The sequence below is a fragment of the Oncorhynchus keta genome, chromosome 1 (genome assembly GCF_023373465.1).
Source record: "Oncorhynchus keta strain PuntledgeMale-10-30-2019 chromosome 1, Oket_V2, whole genome shotgun sequence".
NCBI classification, from domain to species: Eukaryota; Metazoa; Chordata; class Actinopteri; order Salmoniformes; family Salmonidae; genus Oncorhynchus; species Oncorhynchus keta.
Window position 1 is genome coordinate 68,857,592 of NC_068421.1, and position 23,261 is coordinate 68,880,852.

The 23,261-nt window shown below is 41.3% G+C and overlaps 1 protein-coding gene across 2 annotated transcripts in view; it reads left to right on the top strand.

The window, feature by feature from the left end:
* The first annotated feature begins 12,742 nt into the window (after window positions 1-12,742).
* The window catches only part of LOC118391914 (flavin-containing monooxygenase 5-like), a 36,559-nt gene continuing 26,040 nt past the window's right edge, over window positions 12,743-23,261 (top strand). The window contains exon 1 of one of the 2 annotated variants that reach the window (XM_035783425.2): window positions 12,743-12,868. Coding sequence is in view for 1 of the 2 variants with exons in the window: in XM_035783414.2 (XP_035639307.1) it covers window positions 12,941-13,050 (110 nt within the window). In the remaining variant the exon portion in view is untranslated. Of the gene's footprint in view, window positions 12,869-12,897; window positions 13,051-23,261 lie in introns of those variants that run through there. The other variant, XM_035783414.2, reaches the window with a different exon arrangement.

Genomic DNA, 23,261 nt, shown 5'->3' on the forward strand with positions numbered 1-23,261 from the left:
TGAGAGAGAGCAAAGAGGTAGGTAATATACTGGCCATGGTCTCACCTGAGAGAGAGCAAAGAGGTAGGTAATATACTGGCCATGGTCTCACCTGAGAGAGAGCAAAGAGGTAGATAATTTACTGGCCATGGTCTCACCTGAGAGAGAGCAAAGAGGTAGATAATTTACTGGCCATGGTCTCACCTGAGATAGAGCAAAGAGGTAGATAATATACTGGCCATGGTCTCACCTGAGAGAGAGCAAAGAGGTAGATAATTTACTGGCCATGGTCTCACCTGAGAGAGAGCAAAGAGGTAGATAATTTACTGGCCATGGTCTCACCTGAGAGAGAGCAAAGAGGTAGGTAATATACTGGCCATGGTCTCACCTGATAGAGAGCAAAGAGGTAGATAATTTACTGGCCATGGTCTCACCTGAGAGAGAGCAAAGAGGGAGATAATTTACTGGCCATGGTCTCACCTGAGAGAGAGAAAAGAGGTAGGTAATATACTGGCCATGGTCTCACCTGAGAGAGAGCAAAGAGGTAGGTAATATACTGGCCATGGTCTCACCTGAGATAGAGCAAAGAGGTAGATAATATACTGGCCATGGTCTCACCTGAGAGAGAGCAAAGAGGTAGATAATATACTGGCCATGGTCTCACCTGAGAGAGAGCAAAGAGGTAGGTAATATACTGGCCATGGTCTCACCTGAGAGAGTGCAAAGAGGTAGGTAATATACTGGCCATGGTCTCACCTGAGAGAGAGCAAAGAGGTAGGTAATATACTGGCCATGGTCTCACCTGAGAGAGAGCAAAGAGGTAGGTACTTTACTGGCCATGGTCTCACCTGAGAGAGAGCAAAGAGGTAGTAATTTTCTGGCCATGGTCTCACCTGAGATAGAGCAAAGAGGTAGGTAATATACTGGCCATGGTCTCAACTGAGATAGAGCAAAGAGGTAGATAATATACTGGCCATGGTCTCACCTGAGATAGAGCAAAGAGGTAGGTAATATACTGGCCATGGTCTCACCTGAGAGAGAGCAAAGAGGTAGGTAATATACTGGCCATGGTCTCACCTGAGATAGAGCAAAGAGGTAGATAATATACTGGCCATGGTCTCACCTGAGAGAGAGCAAAGATGTAGGTAATATACTGGCCATGGTCTCACCTGAGAGAGAGCAAAGAGGTAGGTAATATACTGGCCATGGTCTCACCTGAGAGAGAGCAAAGAGGTAGGTAATATACTGGCCATGGTCTCACCTGAGAGAGAGCAAAGAGGTAGGTAATATACTGGCCATGGTCTCACCTGAGAGAGAGCAAAGAGGTAGATAATTTACTGGCCATGGTCTCACCTGAGAGAGAGCAAAGAGGTAAATAATTTACTGGCCATGGTCTCACCTGAGAGAGAGCAAAGAGGTAGGTAATATACTGGCCATGGTCTCACCTGAGAGAGAGCAAAGAGGTAGATAATATACTGGCCATGGTCTCACCTGAGAGAGAGCAAAGAGGTAGGTAATTTACTGGCCATGGTCTCACCTGAGAGAGAGCAAAGAGGTAGGTAATATACTGGCCATGGTCTCACCTGAGAGAGAGCAAAGAGGTAGGTAATATACTGGCCATGGTCTCACCTGAGAGAGAGAAAAGAGGTAGATAATTTACTGGCCATGGTCTCACCTGAGAGAGAGCAAAGAGGTAGATAATTTACTGGCCATGGTCTCACCTGAGATAGAGCAAAGGGGTAGATAATATACTGGCCATGGTCTCACCTGAGATAGAGCAAAGAGGTAGATAATTTACTGGCCATGGTCTCACCTGAGAGAGAGCAAAGAGGTAGATAATTTACTGGCCATGGTCTCACCTGAGAGAGAGAAAAGAGGTAGATAATTTACTGGCCATGGTCTCACCTGAGAGAGAGCAAAGAGGTAGGTAATATACTGGCCATGGTCTCACCTGAGAGAGAGCAAAGAGGTAGGTAATATACTGGCCATGGTCTCACCTGAGAGAGAGCAAAGAGGTAGATCATTTACTGGCCATGGTCTCACCTGAGAGAGAGCAAAGAGGTAGGTAATATACTGGCCATGGTCTCACCTGAGATAGAGCAAAGAGGTAGATAATATACTGGCCATGGTCTCACCTGAGAGAGAGAAAAGAGGTAGATAATTTACTGGCTATGGTCTCACCTGAGAGAGAGCAAAGAGGTAGATAATTTACTGGTCATGGTCTCACCTGAGATAGAGCAAAGAGGTAGATAATATACTGGCCATGGTCTCACCTGAGAGAGAGCAAAGAGGTAGGTAATATACTGGCCATGGTCTCACCTGAGAGAGAGCAAAGAGGTAGGTAATATACTGGCCATGGTCTCACCTGAGAGAGAGCAAAGAGGTAGGTAATATACTGGCCATGGTCTCACCTGAGAGAGAGCAAAGAGGTAGGTAATATACTGGCCATGGTCTCACCTGAGAGAGAGCAAAGAGGTAGGTAATATACTGGCCATGGTCTCACCTGAGAGAGAGCAAAGAGGTAGGTACTTTACTGGCCATGGTCTCACCTGAGAGAGAGCAAAGAGGTAGGTACTTTACTGGCCATGGTCTCACCTGAGAGAGAGAAAAGAGGTAGATAATTTACTGGCCATGGTCTCACCTGAGAGAGAGAAAAGAGGTAGGTAATATACTGGCCATGGTCTCACCTGAGAGAGAGCAAAGAGGTAGGTAATTTACTGGCCATGGTCTCACCTGAGAGAGAGCAAAGAGGTAGGTAATATACTGGCCATGGTCTCACCTGAGAGAGAGCAAAGAGGTAGGTAATATACTGGCCATGGTCTCACCTGAGAGAGAGAGAAAAGAGGTAGATAATTTACTGGCCATGGTCTCACCTGAGAGAGAGCAAAGAGGTAGATAATTTACTGGCCATGGTCTCACCTGAGATAGAGCAAAGAGGTAGATAATATACTGGCCATGGTCTCACCTGAGATAGAGCAAAGAGGTAGATAATTTACTGGCCATGGTCTCACCTGAGATAGAGCAAAGAGGTAGATAATTTACTGGCCATGGTCTCACCTGAGAGAGAGCAAAGAGGTAGATAATTTACTGGCCATGGTCTCACCTGAGAGAGAGAAAAGAGGTAGATAATTTACTGGCCATGGTCTCACCTGAGAGAGAGCAAAGAGGTAGATAATTTACTGGCCATGGTCTCACCTGAGAGAGAGCAAAGAGGTAGGTAATATACTGGCCATGGTCTCACCTGAGAGAGAGCAAAGAGGTAGGTACTTTACTGGCCATGGTCTCACCTGAGAGAGAGCAAAGAGGTAGATAATTTACTGGCCATGGTCTCACCTGAGAGAGAGAAAAGAGGTAGATAATTTACTGGCCATGGTCTCACCTGAGAGAGAGCAAAGAGGTAGGTAATATACTGGCCATGGTCTCACCTGAGAGAGAGCAAAGAGGTAGGTAATATACTGGCCATGGTCTCACCTGAGAGAGAGCAAAGAGGTAGATCATTTACTGGCCATGGTCTCACCTGAGAGAGAGCAAAGAGGTAGGTAATATACTGGCCATGGTCTCACCTGAGATAGAGCAAAGAGGTAGATAATATACTGGCCATGGTCTCACCTGAGAGAGAGAAAAGAGGTAGATAATTTACTGGCTATGGTCTCACCTGAGAGAGAGCAAAGAGGTAGATAATTTACTGGTCATGGTCTCACCTGAGATAGAGCAAAGAGGTAGATAATATACTGGCCATGGTCTCACCTGAGAGAGAGCAAAGAGGTAGGTAATATACTGGCCATGGTCTCACCTGAGAGAGAGCAAAGAGGTAGGTAATATACTGGCCATGGTCTCACCTGAGAGAGAGCAAAGAGGTAGGTAATATACTGGCCATGGTCTCACCTGAGAGAGAGCAAAGAGGTAGGTAATATACTGGCCATGGTCTCACCTGAGAGAGAGCAAAGAGGTAGGTAATATACTGGCCATGGTCTCACCTGAGAGAGAGCAAAGAGGTAGGTACTTTACTGGCCATGGTCTCACCTGAGAGAGAGCAAAGAGGTAGGTACTTTACTGGCCATGGTCTCACCTGAGAGAGAAAAGAGGTAGATAATTTACTGGCCATGGTCTCACCTGAGAGAGAGAAAAGAGGTAGGTAATATACTGGCCATGGTCTCACCTGAGAGAGAGCAAAGAGGTAGGTAATTTACTGGCCATGGTCTCACCTGAGAGAGAGCAAAGAGGTAGGTAATATACTGGCCATGGTCTCACCTGAGAGAGAGCAAAGAGGTAGGTAATATACTGGCCATGGTCTCACCTGAGAGAGAGAGAAAAGAGGTAGATAATTTACTGGCCATGGTCTCACCTGAGAGAGAGCAAAGAGGTAGATAATTTACTGGCCATGGTCTCACCTGAGATAGAGCAAAGAGGTAGATAATATACTGGCCATGGTCTCACCTGAGATAGAGCAAAGAGGTAGATAATTTACTGGCCATGGTCTCACCTGAGATAGAGCAAAGAGGTAGATAATTTACTGGCCATGGTCTCACCTGAGAGAGAGCAAAGAGGTAGATAATTTACTGGCCATGGTCTCACCTGAGAGAGAGAAAATAGGTAGATAATTTACTGGCCATGGTCTCACCTGAGAGAGAGCAAAGAGGTAGATAATTTACTGGCCATGGTCTCACCTGAGAGAGAGCAAAGAGGTAGGTAATATACTGGCCATGGTCTCACCTGAGAGAGAGCAAAGAGGTAGGTACTTTACTGGCCATGGTCTCACCTGAGAGAGAGAAAAGAGGTAGATAATTTACTGGCCATGGTCTCACCTGAGAGAGAGAAAAGAGGTAGGTAATATACTGGCCATGGTCTCACCTGAGAGAGAGAAAAGAGGTAGATAATTTACTGGCCATGGTCTCACCTGAGAGAGAGAATTGAGGTAGGTAATATACTGGCCATGGTCTCACCTGAGAGAGAGCAAAGAGGTAGATAATTTACTGGCCATGGTCTCACCTGAGAGAGAGCAAAGAGGTAGGTAATATACTGGCCATGGTCTCACCTGAGAGAGAGCAAAGAGGTAGATAATTTACTGGCCATGGTCTCACCTGAGAGAGAGCAAAGAGGTAGGTAATATACTGGCCATGGTCTCACCTGAGAGAGAGCAAAGAGGTAGGTAATATACTGGCCATGGTCTCACCTGAGAGAGAGCAAAGAGGTAGATAATTTACTGGCCATGGTCTCACCTGAGAGAGAGCAAAGAGGTAGGTAATATACTGGCCATGGTCTCACCTGAGAGAGAGCAAAGAGGTAGGTACTTTACTGGCCATGGTCTCACCTGAGAGAGAGAAAAGAGGTAGATAATTTACTGGCCATGGTCTCACCTGAGAGAGAGAAAAGAGGTAGGTAATATACTGGCCATGGTCTCACCTGAGAGAGAGAAAAGAGGTAGATAATTTACTGGCCATGGTCTCACCTGAGAGAGAGAAAAGAGGTAGGTAATATACTGGCCATGGTCTCACCTGAGAGAGAGCAAAGAGGTAGATAATTTACTGGCCATGGTCTCACCTGAGAGAGAGCAAAGAGGTAGGTAATATACTGGCCATGGTCTCACCTGAGAGAGAGCAAAGAGGTAGATAATTTACTGGCCATGGTCTCACCTGAGAGAGAGCAAAGAGGTAGGTAATATACTGGCCATGGTCTCACCTGAGATAGAGCAAAGAGGTAGGTAATATACTGGCCATGGTCTCACCTGAGAGAGAGCAAAGAGGTAGGTAATATACTGGCCATGGTCTCACCTGAGAGAGAGCAAATAGGTAGGTAATATACTGGCCATGGTCTCACCTGAGAGAGAGCAAAGAGGTAGTAATTTTCTGGCAATGGTCTCACTTTAGAGAGAGCAAAGAGGTAGGTAATATACTGGCCATGGACTCACCTGAGAGACAGCAAAGAGGTAGATAATTTTCTGGCAATGGTCTCACCTGAGAGAGAGCAAAGAGGTAGGTAATATACTGGCCATGGACTCACCTGAGAGAGAGCAAAGAGGTAGGTAATATACTGGCCATGGACTCACCTGAGAGAGAGCAAAGAGGTAGTAATTTTCTGGCAATGGTCTCACCTGAGAGAGAGCAAAGAGGTAGGTAATTTCTGGCCTTGGTCTCACCTGAGAGAGAGAGCAAAGAGGTAGTAATTTTCTGGCAATGGTCTCACCTGAGATAGAGCAAAGAGGTAGGTAATATACTGGCCATGGTCTCACCTGAGAGAGAGCAAAGAGGTAGTAATTTACTGGCAATGGTCTCACCTGAGAGAGAGCAAAGAGGTAGGTAATTTCTGGCCTTGGTCTCAGATGAGCGAGAAAAGCGAGGTAATATACTGGCCTTGGACTCACCTGAGAGAGCGAAGGTAGGTAATATTTTCTAAATCTAATTGTATATTAATTTCTCAAGTATACTCAAAATACTTGTAAAGAGCGTAACGTTTGCCATTGTGTATGCACATGTTTCTTACCAAGCCCTTTGCACTGAAGTTCCTGGAGATACTCTTGCTTGGTTGGTTGTGAGAAAGGAGGGACGAGTCTGTGGGTGGTTGTTGGCACTGAGTTGACTACAGCTAAATGTAGAGGCAGTACCATCAAATAAGTTAGTGTTGGTCACAACAGAGTCCTTTTACATACAGTGCATTCGAAAAGTTTTCAGACCTTCACCTTTTCCACATTTTGTAACGTTACAACCTTATTCTAAAGTGGATTAAATTAAATGTTTTCCTCATTAATCTACACACAATAACCCAAAATGACAAAGTGAAAATAGGATTTTAGAAAAGTATAAAAAATAAAACACAGAAATGTTTTATGTATTCAGAAATTGAGCTCCTGTGCCCCCTGTTTCCATAGATCATCCTTGAAATGTTTCTACAACTTGATTGGAGTCCACCTGTGGTAAATGAAATTGATTGGACATGATTTGGAAAGGAAAACAATTGTCTATATAAGGTCCCACAGTTGAGAGTGCAAGTCAGAGCAAAAACCAAGCCACGAGGTCGAAGGAGTTGCCCGTAGAGCACAGAGACAAGATTGTATTGAGGCACAGCTCTGGGGAATGGTACCAAAATATTTCTACAGCATCGAAGGTCTCCAAGAACACAGTGTTCTCCATCATTCTTAAATGGAAGAAGTTTGGAACCACCAAGACTCCTCCGAGAGTTGGCCGCCCAACCAAACTGAACAATCAGGGGGGAAGGGCCTTGGTCAGGGAATTGACCAGGAACCCAATGGTCACTGACAGAGCTCCAGAGTTTCTCTGTGGAGATGGGAGAACCTTCCAGAAGGACAACCATCTCTGCAGCACTCCAACAAACAGGCATTTATGGCCTTTATGGTAGGGTGGCCGGGCGGATGCCACTCCTCGCATCACTCTCTGACCATGAGAAACCAGATTGAACTCTTTGGCCTGAATGCCAAACTTCACATCTGGAGGAAACCTGGCACCATCTCTACAGTGAAGCGTGGTGGTGGCAGCATCATGCTGTGGGGATGTTTTTCGGCGGCAGGGACATGGAGACTAGTCAGGATCGAGGGAAAGATTAATGGAGCAAAGTCCAGAGCGATCCTTGATGAAAACCTGCTCCAGAGCGATCAGGACCTCAGACTGGGGCCAAGATTCACCTTCACCTGAATACCTATGTAAATGTAATATTTCCGTTTTTTAAATTTGGTAACATTTGTAAAAGCCTGTTTTTGCTTTGTCATTATTGGGTACTGTGTGTAGATTGAGGGTGTAAAAACAATTTAATCAATTTTATAATGAGGCTGTAACATTTGTAAAAAGTCAAGGAGTCACAATACTTTCCAAATTATAGGATGTGGTGGTGTAACATATCATGCTAATGTACCATAGAATGAGTCATGATTTGATGGCCCACCAATATGTCATATAGATGAGCAATTTTTTACTTGACTGTCCATGCTGGAAATTCATTGTCTTTCTGGTAGGTAGTTCAGACTAGGTAGGAATCAATGCTGTATATACGCAGGCAATGTGATATACAGGCAAACGTAGCCAACTATTTTGTTTGATGAACAACAAAATGATTATTCAATCAATAACCCTAACAGAAAATGCATACAGCATTTCTTAGCTCTTACAGCGTTGGTTTGCAAAACAACAAATTGTACAGCCTTAGGTTGCCTCGAAATCAGACTGTCATTCATATTCCATTCACTCAGCTTAATTTAACATTGATTGATGTAGTAGGCTAAACCTTACTCAATTTTGCCCTATACCCATCATGAGGTTGTTAGAACCTAGCCTACAAATTAAAGTTTAGTCTAGGTCTAGAGACAAATTGGAGTAATCAAGTTGACAGACAGTGAAACATGCACACACTTGCCTGTATCTAGCTGATCTACAGTTTAGTTTAACTAAAACGAGTTTCTATTGGACAAATTCAGTTAGGTCCATCCCCGTTTCTATCCATTTGCTTCCGTTTAAGAAACTTTTTGCAACAGAATTGGTGGAATGAATACACCCCTGATCACCCGCACACACAGTTCACTTTCATAGTAGCCATACAAACAGCATCTACGCGCTCCCCTCCTCTCACATTTTCCCTTCGCTTGTGGACTTCAGTGCTGTCTGTGACCAGGCAAAAACGAACAAACATCAGCACGTAGCTGGGCGGCAGGGTAGCCTAGTGGTTAGAGCGTTAGACTAGTAACCAGAAGGTTGCAAGTTCAAACCCCTGAGCTGACAAGGTACAAATCTGTCGGTCTTCCCCTGAACACAGCAGTTAACCCACTGTTCCTAGGCTGTCATTGAAAATAAGAATTTGTTCTTTAACTGACTTGCCTAGTTAAATAAAGGTCAAATAAATCAAAATACCATAACGGATACACATGGCCTATATTGTTGTCACCATATTAGCTAACATCATAGTCAACATAGCTTTTATAGTAACACTTTACTAAACCCACAATCCAATCCATGGTGTAGAGTCACGCAGTACAGTGTACAGCAAGCAGTTTAGCAGTTACATCAGCAGGTCCCGTTGGCAATAAAACCGAAAGCAAAGACTGTTGTATAGACTTAGCCAGCTAGCTAACATAAATGTCCTTCCTCTCTGTTTGAGTCAGGTTGTTGAATAGGCTAAATTAACTGCACTAGCTAGCGTAAGTGAAAGTAAAAAAAAAAAATACTACAAAATGTCTCTATCTGCTGCTTCACCTTAATTTAAGACATTTGTTAAAAACTTTCAACTATTGTCTTTCTCTTTCATTGAGTCACCTACTCAACACATGTTATGCACTGCAGTGCTAGTTAGCTGTAGCTTATCCTTTCAGTACTAGATTCATTCTCTGATCCTTTGATTGGATTCAAAACATGTCAGTTCATGCTGCAAGAGCTCTGATAGGTTGGAGGACATCTTCCGGTAGTCGTCATAATTACTGTGTAAGTCTATGGAAGGGGGTGAGAACCATGATCCTCCTAGGTTTTGTGTTGAAGTCAATGTACCCAGAAGAGGTTGGAAAATAAATGTCCTCCGACTACACCCTGGTGCTACCCTACAGAGTGCTGTTGAGGCTACTATAGCCCTTCATTGCAAAACAGTGTGTTTTAATCAGTTATTTGGTGACGTGAATGTATTTTGTATAGTTTTGTTTAAAAAGGATAGTTTTTTGTGTTTCACTATTTTTATGAAGGTCCAGTTGTGTGTTTGCTAGGTGGATGTGATTGTGTTCACTACAGGCGCAACTACGACTTTCAATTCCTGCCTCCCAACTTAATGCATAAGTCTGGCCACTGGGTGGGGTTGTACAAGCATGTGTTCCCATCACCCTGGCCATGGTGGGCTTCAACCATGCCCTGGGAGCCATCATGCCCCAGGCAGACATGCAGTCCCGCTTGGTCAGACTGGGAGACTGATGGCCATGGGGGGCCGGGCATCAATATGTTCTAGCCAAGCTCTGTTGCTCTGTTAATCTGTCCTGTCCACAGTTACATTGTATCCAAGCTGGTGCCGCTGCAGGTGGACTTTGTGTCCTACATGGATGACAATACATGTAGGGGTCGGGCCCAGCCTGGCCTGGCTGTTCTTCACTGACTACCCCCTGTTCAAGAGGGTACTGTGGGGTCCTGTCACCGCCTACCAGTACAGTATCACCAGCCCTGGGCACGCCGCGCCATCTTCACCCAGTTTGAATGCATGTTCTAGCCCCTCAAGACCACACAGGTGACATGTACCTCAGAAATATTCACACTAACCATGCAGGTAACTGACAAAATAAAGGAAACACTATCATAAAATGTATTAATAGGGCTTCGGCCACCACAAGTGAGAACAGCTTTAATGCACCGTGACATAGATTCTACAAGTGTTTAGAACTCTATTGAAGGAATGCGACACCATTCTTCCACAAGAAATTCCATCATTTGGTGTTTTGTTGATGGTTTCTGTGTGAAAAGAAACATTTATAAATACGTTGTTATTCCTTGCTGTCAGTATTCTGGTCTGGACTTTATCTTACATGTCCACCCCTTCAAGAGGATTCTGTCAAAACAAGCTGAAGGTAAAATGGTGGATGGTGAGATGAGTTCATTATGTTTATGAGTTTCAGCTTCTTCCCATAGGTAGATTAAATAGAGTTATGTAGGCTAGTAGCAACCCTCAGGGTTATTTAAGTATGTCAGAAAAGGGTTAGCCTATAGCAGTGGTTCTCAAACCTCTCCTCTGGGATCCCAGCTGTTTCACTCCCCTACTCTGCTTTTTGTTCACTTTCTGATTTGTGAAGTTTCTTTACTCTGCTAATATGCTGGTCAGAGTCTATGTGTGCAGGACAGGCCTCTTAGGGAAAAGTTAAAGTCCTCAAGGAATTAGAAAGTTTGACCTGAAAGAATGTCTCAGTTATTCCAAGAATGCATCCTGAGGAGGCAGGGTAGCCTAGTGGTTAGAACATTGGACTAGTAACCGAAAGGTTGCAAGTTCAAACCCCCGAGCTGACAAGGTACAAATCTGTCGTCCTGCCTCTGAATAGGCAGATAACCCACTGTTCCTAGGCTGTAATTGAAAATAAGAATTTGTTCTTAACTGACTTGCCTAGCTAGTTAAATCAAATTCTAAATTAAAACATCTAACATGGGGGAGCACCACAAGCACACTGTGGAGCGGCTCAGCCAGCCTCCCTTTTGGTTCTCAGCTGAAGGTATGGACCAGCTGGCTCCATGTGAACTTCTTTCCCGAAGCTGTGTTTTAACATTTAGAAACATCAATGATACGGTTTTGGAAACCTTTGTATCTTAACTTTCATACCAGCAAGAAATTATCTTTCTCGTTCATATGAAAAGTTAAGTTGCAAATGTTTCCAAAACTGTCGTGTGAGAGGCATATTTGTGTCGGGACATTTCACTCACAAGGCTGCAGGGGACATCCAATGACCCAATGTAATGGAATTGGAGTCATGATAAGGGTTATCCGTGGGGTATCAAACTATGACCTGCATCTGACAGAGTTTCAGTTAACAGGGAGCAAAGTCCTTCTCACTCACTCAGACTACATTATAGACTGGGGTTACACAAAAACCTGGGTTCTGGGAGTTTAGAAGTTTTCCACACCGGCTAGCACAGGTAATAAACAGGTAGTATGATACTATTGAAGGCTTAGGGGGGAGAATTCTGTGTTAAAGGGGACAATTCAGATGAGTCATCAAGTTTCTGAAAATGTATTTAATGTCCCAACAGAGGCCTGATGCAATTTGCTAAGATGGCTGAGCCAAATGTCTCAAAGGCCCTATAGGCTCCAAGGCAAATGATTGTTCTGAGTCTCAGGGTTTATATAGTAATTTTGAATGACGTATACATGCAATATTACAGACTTTGGGTAATATGAGACTGATAAGTTTCAAAGGGAATATTCACAGAATGACATTGGATATAATGAGCTGGTGCCTGGAAGAGGCTCCATGAGCAACCACACAAAATTATAATTTTAAAAACAAGTGTGCATTACCTGGCTAGTGTCCAGCAGAGAAAGGACCGCTAACAAGCCATTTTATTATCTCAGTGGAAAAATACAGCTTAAACAGAATGGAAAATTACAGGTTACACTGAACATGTCCTGATATGGCCTTATAAAGATCAATCAAGTGTGTCCTCAGCCAACCCTTCACTATCTATACATTTTGAACTATGACCACCACATTTGCATAAAAGCTCCATAGACTTCAAAGGCAACATTTGGATTTGCCACTGCTCTTTGATCCGTTTCAGCCTACTTCAAGACAACAACGCAAAAGCACACACATTTACTTCAGGAAATGTCATTTTCTAGTTTATAATTGTGTTTTGTATTTATAAAAAATGTGTGTTTCTTATTCTGCTCCCTTGATTGTAGTATCTGTGTCTAACATTTTTGTGTAATTGCTGCCGATCTTATCATGGACTCCCTGCTTAAATTTAATTAAACCATCCTTCATAACTGCCCACATGAAAAAATAGTAAAGTTGACTATAGAATATTACAAGTACTTACTATAGAATTCTGTTGTAAACTGTAATATACTGTAGAATACTATGTAAATACTACAGTATTATCCATACAAAAACACTGTAGTAAATACTACAAATGTCAAAAAATACACGTCAATATTCGTTTTTTTTAATGTAGCCTCTATCCTCTAGTTTGTACTCTTGTAGGCTATATCCAGCCTTTTTTCTCCTCTCTTGATTTGAGACACTCAGTTGATTAATCAGCCACAGTTGACCAATCATAATTGTTCCACAGACACACGGCTAGTGAAATGAACCAATCAGCGCTGGTTTCAGTGACAAGGGGCTGGAAGAATTGGGGGGAGGGGTGGAAGAGAGAAAGATCTCTGGGGTTTGTAGCTTGGGCTCATTTCAACCGGTGTCCACTGGAATAGCGAGGTAAGCACAACTTCCACATCATCATCAATGTTTACTGTTTGAAAACGTTTTTTTGTGTGTGTGTGTTGATCGATGACGTATCATAGCCTCGCGAATCCACCAGATCCCACAAGCGGACATTTAACGGGAACAGGCTGCATGTTTCATGCTTTTTATGAAAAAAAATCTAACCAGAACAATGGGTGAGCAACTCTCCCTTTTACATTTTCTGGGGGAACAAAAGCACGGTATTTATATTGCAAATCTTCCTGAGACACTGATTACATGAAAGACTGATAAAACATGTTCATGGATCTCTGTGTTCCTTATTCACTGAAGAGGCAGATACTTTGTTTCTAGAGGTTCTTATTGTTCAGTTTGAAGTCGGGTATTTTTGATTACATGTGTAAATTTTCTATTTATTCCTTTCGGTATTCTTCTGATCGAATCAAGCACTCTTAAATAGATGTAGGTCTCAAAGTGAATCATTGATTGACAATGGTGTATGGATTAAAACGCATATTAGTAAAGTTCTAAAGAAACAGTGCCTTCAGAGACATGCAAATGACTATTTTTCAGTAAACAGCCACTCCTGCAGGGTTAAAATAGGGTTCACATTCTCTCATCATCATCTCACTACTGCCCATCCCCCTATTCTGGGCCTATAGTCAAGGGGGCATAAACTTTTGCTCCTTGTTGGACATTTTGTGACCATCCCCTAGAAACAGTGGCACTAACCAATCAGGGGCACAGGTTTGGCTACGACCCTTAAAATTAACATTTGCGTAGCTCTTCCTTGGTCGATTTTTTTTTTTTTTTTTTTTTTTTTGTGTGTGTGTTTTTTGTTGTTGTTTGATTTTATTTAACGAGGCAAGTCAGTTAAGAACAAATTCTTATTTACAATAAAGGCCTAACCCGGACGACGCTGGGCCAATTGTGTGCCGCCCTATGGGATTCACGGCCGGTTATGATACAGCCCGGGATCGAATCCGGGTTGGTAGGGATGCCTCTAGCACTGTGATGAAGTGCCTTAGACCACTGAGCCACTCAGGATTCTGATACCTCCCAAGTGGGAAACTCAGGATCTTCTTTCTACAGCAAGTTAGCAAGTCAGAAATGTCAGTTTCCTAGTTCCAACTAGCATGTGAACGTGGCATTAGTCATAGGTATTTGTAATATATTGTATTTTATGTTTATACCCTTCTGTGGCCTCCTGATTGCCTCACTCATATGGGTAGTGTAATTTTGTACATTTTATTTATTTAAAACGTTTTACATTGTCATAAAGAGCACATGCGCAACTTCATAACATGTTTTTCCATCTCCAGAGGCTAAATTACAAAAAATGGCCTATAATGGGTGACAATTAAAGTAGCATTTTAAAATTAGCCATACCTTCCCTTGTGAAAGGGGGAATGGATGCTTGTTGTGTGTAAAAGGGAGGGGCAACAAAAACATTGTAAAAACATGTCTAGCCTTTCTATGTATGGGTAACAGGGTAACACTAATATTATCATTTTTAACATGGTTAACCTGTCTTGGGCAGATGGTATTTTCACCTCCGCATGAAAAGCGTGCCCAAATTAAACTGCCTGCTACTCAGGCCCATAAGCTAGGAGATGCATATAATTAGTAGATTTGGATAGAAAACACTAAAGTTTCCAAAACTGTTAAAATAATGTTTGTGAGTATAACAGAACTGATATGGCAGGTGAAAATCCAGCCAGGTGGTACTATTATTTTGAAAGGCTGTTTTTTCCATTGAAAACCTATCCACCATACAAAGACTTAGGACCCAGTTCACGATCTCTATGGCTTCCTCAACATGTGACCAGTCTTTAGGCATTGTTTCAGGCGTTTACTATGAAAAATGAGGGAGGTACACCACTTTCAATGAGAGGACAGTGGAAATTTCCATCCATGAACCAAGCACGTGATCGGGAGCGCACATTTCTTGTTTACCCTTTCCATTGACGAAGCTTTTGTACGGTTGAAATATGATTTATTATTTATGACAACAACCTGAGGGTCGATTTTTAAACATTATTTGACATGTTTCTACTATCATGTATTGTACTTTTGATTTTTCGTCTTGGTGTTGAGAGCGCGCATTGTGCCTTTGGTTTCTGAACTAAACGCTCCAACGAAATGGAGGTATTTGGACATAGAGAACTTTATCGAACAAAACGAACATTTGTTGTCTAACATGGAGACCTGGGAGTGCCACCAGATGAAGATCATTAAAGGTAAGTGATTCATTTCAATGCTATTTCTGACTTATGTGACATTCTCCTTGGTTGGAAAATGGCTGTATGGGTTTCTGCGGCTAGGAGCTGCGACTAACATAATCGCAAAGTGTGCTTTTGCCGTAAAGCCTTTTTGAAATCTGACACAGCAGTTGCATTAATGCATTAAGGAGAAGTTTATGTATTCGTATGTTTAACCTCTTGAACCTATGGGGGCGCTGTGTCATTGTTGGATAAAAAGACGTGCCCGTTTTTAAGCTCAATATTGTCACGAAAAGATGCTCGACTATGCATGGAATTGACAGCCTTGGAAAGACAACTCTGACGTCTCCAAAACTAATGAAACAGGCGAAACCAAGATTAAGTTTCATACAGGAAATGCCCCAGATTCTGAAGGCGCTGTGTTGCAATGTCTCCTTATATGGCAGTGAATGCGCCAGGAATGAGCCTGCGCTTTCTGTCTATTCCCCGAGGTGTCTGCAGCATTGTGACGTGTTTGTAGGCATATCATTGGAAGCTTGACCATAAGAGACTACATTTACCTGGTGTCCCGTCCTGTGTGCGTAATCTGTAGGTCCATGCACGTTAATATATAATAATAATAATAATATATGCCATTTAGCAGACGCTTTTATCCAAAGCGACTTACAGTCATGTGTGCATACATTCTACGTATGGGTGGTCCCGGGAATCGAACCCACTACCCTGGCGTTACAAGCGCCATGCTCTACCAACTGAGCTACAGAAGGACCACGTTCCATTTCTTCAGAAGAGAAAGTAAACTGCCACGATGGATTTTATCGTCGATAGATATGTGAAAAACACCTTGAAGATTGATTCTAAACATCGGTTTGCCATGTTTCTGTCGATTATTATGGAGTTAATTTGGAAAAAAGTTTGCGTTTTAATGACTTTTTTTTTGTTCCTTAACCAAACGTGATGAACAAAACGGAGCGATTAGTCGATACAAATAATATTTTTTGTAAAAACGGAACATTTGCTATCTAACAGAGTCTCCTCATTGAAAACATCTGAAGTTCTTCAAAGGTAAATTATTTTATTTGAATTATTTTCTGGTTTTTGTGGAAAATGTTGCATGCTGAAATAGAGGCATCCTATGCTAGGCTAATACTAATACTGTTACACAAATGCTTGTTTAGCTATGGTTCAAAAGCATATTTTGAAAATCTGAGATGACAGTGTTGTTAACAAAAGGCTAAGCTTGAGAGCAAATAGATTAATTTCATTTGCGATTTTTCATGAATTGTTAACGTTGCGTTATGGTAATGAGCTTGCGGATAGATTTACACAATCCTGGATACAGGTTTTTTTTCGTAGCTAGACGTGACGCAGAAAACGGAGCAATTTGTCCTAAACAAATAATCTTTCAGGAAAAACTGAACATTTGCTATCTGAGAGTCTCCTCATTGAAAACATCCGAAGTTCTTCAAAGGTAAATTATTTTATTTGAATGCTTTTTCTGGTTTTTGTGAAAATGTTGCCTGCTGAATGCTAATGCTAAATGCTACGCTAAATGCTACGTTAGCTATCAGTACTGTTACACAAATGCTTGTTTTTCAATGGTTGAGAATGATATTTTGAAAATCTGAGATGACAGTGTTGTTAACAAAAGGCTAAGCTAGAGAGCAAATAGATTAATTTCATTTCATTTGCGATTTTTCATGAATAGTTTACGTTGCGTTATGGTAATGAGCTTGAGGCTGTAGTCACGATACCGGCACGACGCAAGAAGTTAACACTTGTATCTTTTATCAATGTTTATGATGAGTCCTGTTATTTGATGTGGCTCTCTGCACTTTCATCGGATGTTTGAGACGATGCATTTCTGAACATAACACACCAATTCCAAAGGAGGTTTTTGGACATAAAGATTAACTTTATCGAACAAAACGCACATTTATTGTGTAATATGAAGTACTGTGAGTGCCATCTGATGAAAATCAAAGTTTAGTGATTCATTTAATCACTATTTCTGACTTTTGTGAGCCCTAGCCTTGGCTGGAAAATGGCTGTATGGTTTTCTGTGCTGACCTAACATAATCGTTTGTTGAGCTTTCGCGGTAAAGCCTATTTGAAATCGGACACTGTGGCTGGATTTACAAGAAGTGTATTTTTAAAATGGTGTAAAATACTTGTATGTTTAAGGAATTTTAATTATGGGATTTCTGTTTTGAATTTGGCGCCCTGCAATTTCACTGGCTGTTGTCGAGGTGCTTGTACCAGAGAGGTTAAGTTAAAGCGTAGATGTACGTGATCCAGCTGTTAAATTGAGTGTAAAATAAAGGCACTCTATTCGTGGAACATCTCTTATCATGCTGTGTTACTGAGAGTTGAGCAGCTTTACAGTGATCGTTCCCATGCTCTATAGGATTTCCAGGAAATATGTGTTTTGGCTCTCTGCCATGTTCCGTTCTCTTTGGCTCACATCAACATTTTTGTTACCCTAGACCCTCCCTGTCCTTCTCTTCCCACTGGGCACAGAAGTCAATTCAATGTCTATTCCTAGTTGTTTCAATGTAATTTCATTGAAATGACGTGGAAACATTTATTCAACCAGCGTGTGCCCAGTGGGTTTCTCTCTCTCGCACTCTTTATTTCCCCTCTCTGTCTTGGCAGTGGTATGTATGTATGTATGTATGTATGTATGTATGTATGTATGTATGTATGTATGTATGTATGTATGTATGTATGTATGTATGTATGGTGCCTTGCGAAAGTATTCGGCCCTCTTGAACTTTGCGACCTTTTGCCACATTTCAGGCTTCAAACATAAAGATAAAAAACTGTATATTTTTGTGAAGAATCAACAACAAGTGGGACACAATCATGAAGTGGAACGACATTTATTATTATTAGCCTTTTGTTAACAACACTGTCATCTCAGATTTTCAAAATATGCTTTTGAACCATAGCTAAACAAGCATTTGTGTAACAGTATTAGCCTAGCATAGGATGCCTCTATTTCAGCATGCAACATTTTCCACAAAAAACAGAAAATAATTCAAATAAAATAATTTACCTTTGAAGAACTTCAGACGTTTTCAATGAGGAGACTGTTAGATAGCAAATGTTCTGTTTTTACAAAAAATATGAAGCCTGAAATGTGGCAAAAGGTCAAAGTTCAAGGGGGCCAAATACTTTCGCAAGGCACCATACATTACATACATACATACATACATACATACATACATACATACATACATACATACATACATACATACATACAGTGCCTTGCGAAAGTATTCTTTCAAAAAGTATGAACTTTGTGACCTTTTGCCACATTTCAGGCTTCAAACATAAAGATATAAAACTGTATTTTTTTGTGAAGAATCAACAACACGTGGGACACAATCATGAAGTGGAACGACATTTATTGGATATTTCAAACTTTTTTAACAAATCAAAAATGGAAAAATTGGGCGTGCAAAATTATTCAGCCCCCTTAAGTTAATACTTTGTAGCACCACCTTTTGCTGCGATTACAGCTGTAAGTCGCTTGGGGTATGTCTCTATCAGTTTTGCACATCGAGAGACTGAAATGTTTTCCCATTCCTCCTTGCAAAACAAATTAGCTAAATTAGTTAAATTAAGTTAAATAATAAATAACTTAATTTAACTAAATAAATTAGTTAAATTAAGTGGTGTAAAATAACCCCAGTGTTGGTGTTAATACCCAGAGTTGAATGTGATTGGGTCATTGTTACTCTGTGTAGAGTAACACACTTAGAAATACTCAAACACACCCATCATTATCAAACTTCTGGAGGTTGATTTTTGAATCATTTGTTTCAATATCTGTGCTTGACAGCGACATTGATTCATCTTATGCTTCTCAAACAAACAGTAACATGCATGTTTCTAAACTATTCCTATCTGTGAGTAGTTGGATTTATTGAACCCTGTTACTGAGATGGTTGTTCCAGTTTAGCTGGTTTAAGTAGTCTCATTTCTAAATACTCCCTACCTTTGCAGTCATTTCAACTGCAGGTTGTGTGGGGGTTAAACGTTCCAATTGTTGGGTATCCTCACTCTGGAATTCCAATAGCAAAAAAAACATCACTTGCAAGTGAGCATAATGTGACTTGCATGTCTGATGTGGCCTGCAAACCAGGAGTTTTGACCAGTGCGTTTGGGTAAAACTAGACCGTCAAAGTTAGGCATTATAATATATGTCATGTATTATCATAAAGAGTTGAACTTCTTATGGCTGGGGGGAGTATTTAGTAGCTTTGCTGAATAAGGTGCCCAGAGTGAACTGCCTGCTACTCAGTCCCAGTTGCTAATATATGCTTATTTGGATAGAAAACACTCTGAAGTTTCTAAAACTGTTTGAATGATGTATGTGTATAACAGAACTCACGTGGCCGGCAAAAACCTGAGAAAAAATCCAACCAGGAAGTGGGAAATCCGAGGTTTGTAGTTTTTCAACTCTTTGCCTATTGAAGATACAGTGGGATATTGGTCGTGTTGCACTTCCTAAGGCTTCCACTAGATGTCAGTCTTTAGAACCTAGTTTGATGCTTCTACTGTAAAGTGGGGTGAATGAGAGGGGAATGAGTCAGAGGTCTGGCAGAATGCTTTGAGCTCGTGACGCTCGTTCACGTGAGAGGTAGCTCGCGTTCCATTGCATTTCTACAGACAAAGGAATTCTCCGGTTGGAACATTATTGAAGATTTATGTTAACATCCTAAAGATTGATTCTATACATCGTTTGACATGTTTCTAAGGACTGTAATGGAACGTTTTGATATTTTGTCTGCTCCTAGTGAATGTGCTTCGTGACTTAGCGCATTTTATAAACAAATCCTAACAAAAGTAGCTATTTGGACATAAATGATGAACATTATCGAACAAAACAAACATTTATTGTGGAACTGGGATTCCTGGGAGTGCATTCTGATGAAGATCATCAAAGGTAAGTGAATATTTACAATGCTATTTCTGACTAATGTTGACTGCACAATATGGCGGATATCTTTTTGGCTTGTTTGGTCTCTGAGCACCGTACTCAGATTATAGCATGGTTTGCTTTTTTCGTAAAGCTTTTTTGAAATCTGACACAGCAGTTGCATTAAGGAGAAGTGTGTCTAAAGTTCCATGCATAACACTTGTATTTTCATCAACATTTATAATGAGTATTTCTGTAAATTGGTGTGGCTCTCTGCAAAATCACCAGATGTTTTTGGAACTACTGAACATCACGTGCCAATGTATACGGAGATTATTTTTATATAAATATGAACTTTATCGAACAAAACATACATGTATTGTGTAACATGAAGTCCTATGGGTGTCATCTGATGATCATCAAAGGTTAGTGATTATCTCTATTTCTGATTTTTGTGACTCCTCTCTGACTGGAAAAATGGCTGTTTTTCTGTGACTTGGCTCTGACCTAACATAATAATTTGTGGTGCTTTCGCCGTAAAGCCTATTTGAAATTGGACACTGGTGGGATTAACAAGAAGTGTATCTTAAATGGTGTGAAATACTTCTATGTTTGAGGAATTTTAATTATGGGATTTCTGGTTTTGAATTTGGCGCCCTGCACTTTCACTGGCTGTTGTCATATCGATCCTGTTATAGCGGGATCTCGGCCCTAAGAAGTTTTAATGACAATTCATTTAGGGTCTCACTTGGTGAAGGCCATTGAATGCAACAACCATGTCTCTGTCACTAACAAACACAGTAACTCTACAATTCACTCAAAAGTTAAGTACCCTTGGCTTGTGCGAGCCTGGAACAGCTCATATGAGCAGGAGCCAATCTCCTGTTTCTGTAGCGCGATGTACACATACACCCCCTTGGCACAGGGCCTTACACCACCCCCCCCCCCAATCTATCTATAGCTAAGTGCCAAGCAGAGGGTCCCATTTTTACTGTCTTTGGTATGACTCAGTCAAGGAATGAACTCTGAACCTTCCAATCTCAGGGTGGACACTCTAACCACAAGGCCACCGAGATCACTCGAAAGGTACACTGGTAAATATGCAAATATGGCTTTGTACCTTTCATAGAGAGTTCAAGGAAGAACCTTTTTAGAGGATTAAAGCAAAGATTCTGATAACTAACCCTGATAAATGGGTTCTTCATAGAAAAAAGCCCTTTAAAGTATTCAGTAATATGTACTGAATTGCCCCTTACCATCCCCTGCTCTCCCACTGCCTCATGCCCTCAGACCAAAGTTCACATCCACATAACTGCTGCTTCTCTCTGTAGATAGCATTTCGTTTGAGGTGTACATCCATTGATCAAAGGGGAAAATATATAGATTTTTTTGTAACAGTATTTTTATTGAAATTTCACAATTTTCACCCATATTAAGAGATACAACAGAGACAAAGCACACAGAACAAAAATAAAAACAGCCCCCACTTACCCATATCTACGTGCATATATATATACACATACATACATACACATACATACACACATATACATATACCCATGCATATGCACACACATATGCATACATACACGCACGCACACACATATACACACCCATACATACGCACACCATTTTCCTCTTCCCGCTCTGTGCTTCTCACCCCATCACCATCATTGCGTCTCTCAATACATACATTTTAAACAAACTTACAAACAGAAATTAAACAAAAAAGCTCAGTTTAAACCAAGAGGTTAGGTTCCACACATGGAACGTACAGTGTAGTTCTGAAATACATAGATCCCCGCCATTCTAAGAGAATCCTTGCAGCATAATAGCTGATACCTCAGGTTCTAGATAATTTAGATAAGGTTCCCATACTTTGTAGAACTGGTCTGTTTTAGAATGCAATGTACTTGTCAGATATTCCAGAGGCACCCATTCAAATAGTATCTTATGCCAGTCTTTAATAGAAGGAACCTTATCACTAATCCACTGTAAAAGGATGTTTTTCCTCGCTGCGAAGGTAAGGATGTTGTAAAGCCTCCTTTTACAGACAGAAGTAACATGCCTACTAGGGAGACCTAACAGTAAAGAAACTGGGTCCAATTCTAGATCAACCCCTAGGATCTTTTCAATTTAAATAAATAAAATATAAAATAAATATATGCCATTTAGCAGACGCTTTTATCCAAAGCGACTTACAGTCATGTGTGCATACATTCTACGTATGGGTGGTCCCGGGGATCGAACCCACTACCCTGGCGTTACAAGCGCCATGCTCTACCAACTGAGCTACAGAAGGACACCAGACCAGTATCTTTGTATTTTGGTACATGACCATAAACAATGTGTTAGGGTGCCTGTATCAGTTTTGCATTTAAGACACTGATGGGAAGAGGGAGTGGGGCTAAAAGCATGTCTGCGATTTGGGGATATATGCAATCTGTGTATTATTCTTTATTGGATTGCTCTCGTACGATTACATATAGATATTGTTTTTGCATATCTCCAAATGTCCTCCCACATCTCTTCGTCAATAGTAACATACAATTCTTTCTCCCACACTTGTTTCACCCTCTGTGTGTTGACAGCAGAAAAGGACCTTAAAGTATCATAAAACAGACTTACAGACATTTTCCTTTGTGGGGAAAAAAAGCATTCTTTCAATGACAGCCACATCAGGGTTACCAATTAAGGTGGTGCTCTCCAGAATATAATGTCTTACTTGTAGGAAGCGGAAAAAGTCCTGCTTTGGGAGTCGATATTTCTCGACCATCTGCTCAAATGACGACAAAATCTTATCAGCGAATAAGTCGTTTAGCCTGCGTATGCCCTTATTAAGCCATAAGTTAAAGCCAGCATCCAGCAATCTTGGGCTGAAATCTGGGTTGTTAAGAATTGGGGTAAGAGCAGAGGTTAGTTTGGACCTTCCCAGGAAGCGTTGAACTGACCTCCATACTTTGAGTGTGTTAAGTGTAACTGGATTATTGCAGTGTCCTTCTACAGACTTGAAACTTCTGAAAAATAAAATATCCTGTAAGGGGTATTTTGAAAGAGAAGTCTCAATGTCTAACCAAATAGAGGAGTCATCATTTGTGATCCAGTCAGAAATATAACAAAGGTGGGCACACCATTGATAGAACTTGATATTGGGCAGGTCCAAGCCGCCCATAGCACTTGGCAGCTGCAATATTGCCATCTTAAGTCTTTGCTTGCGTTTACTCCATATAAAGGAACTTAGCCATCCATTTACATCCTT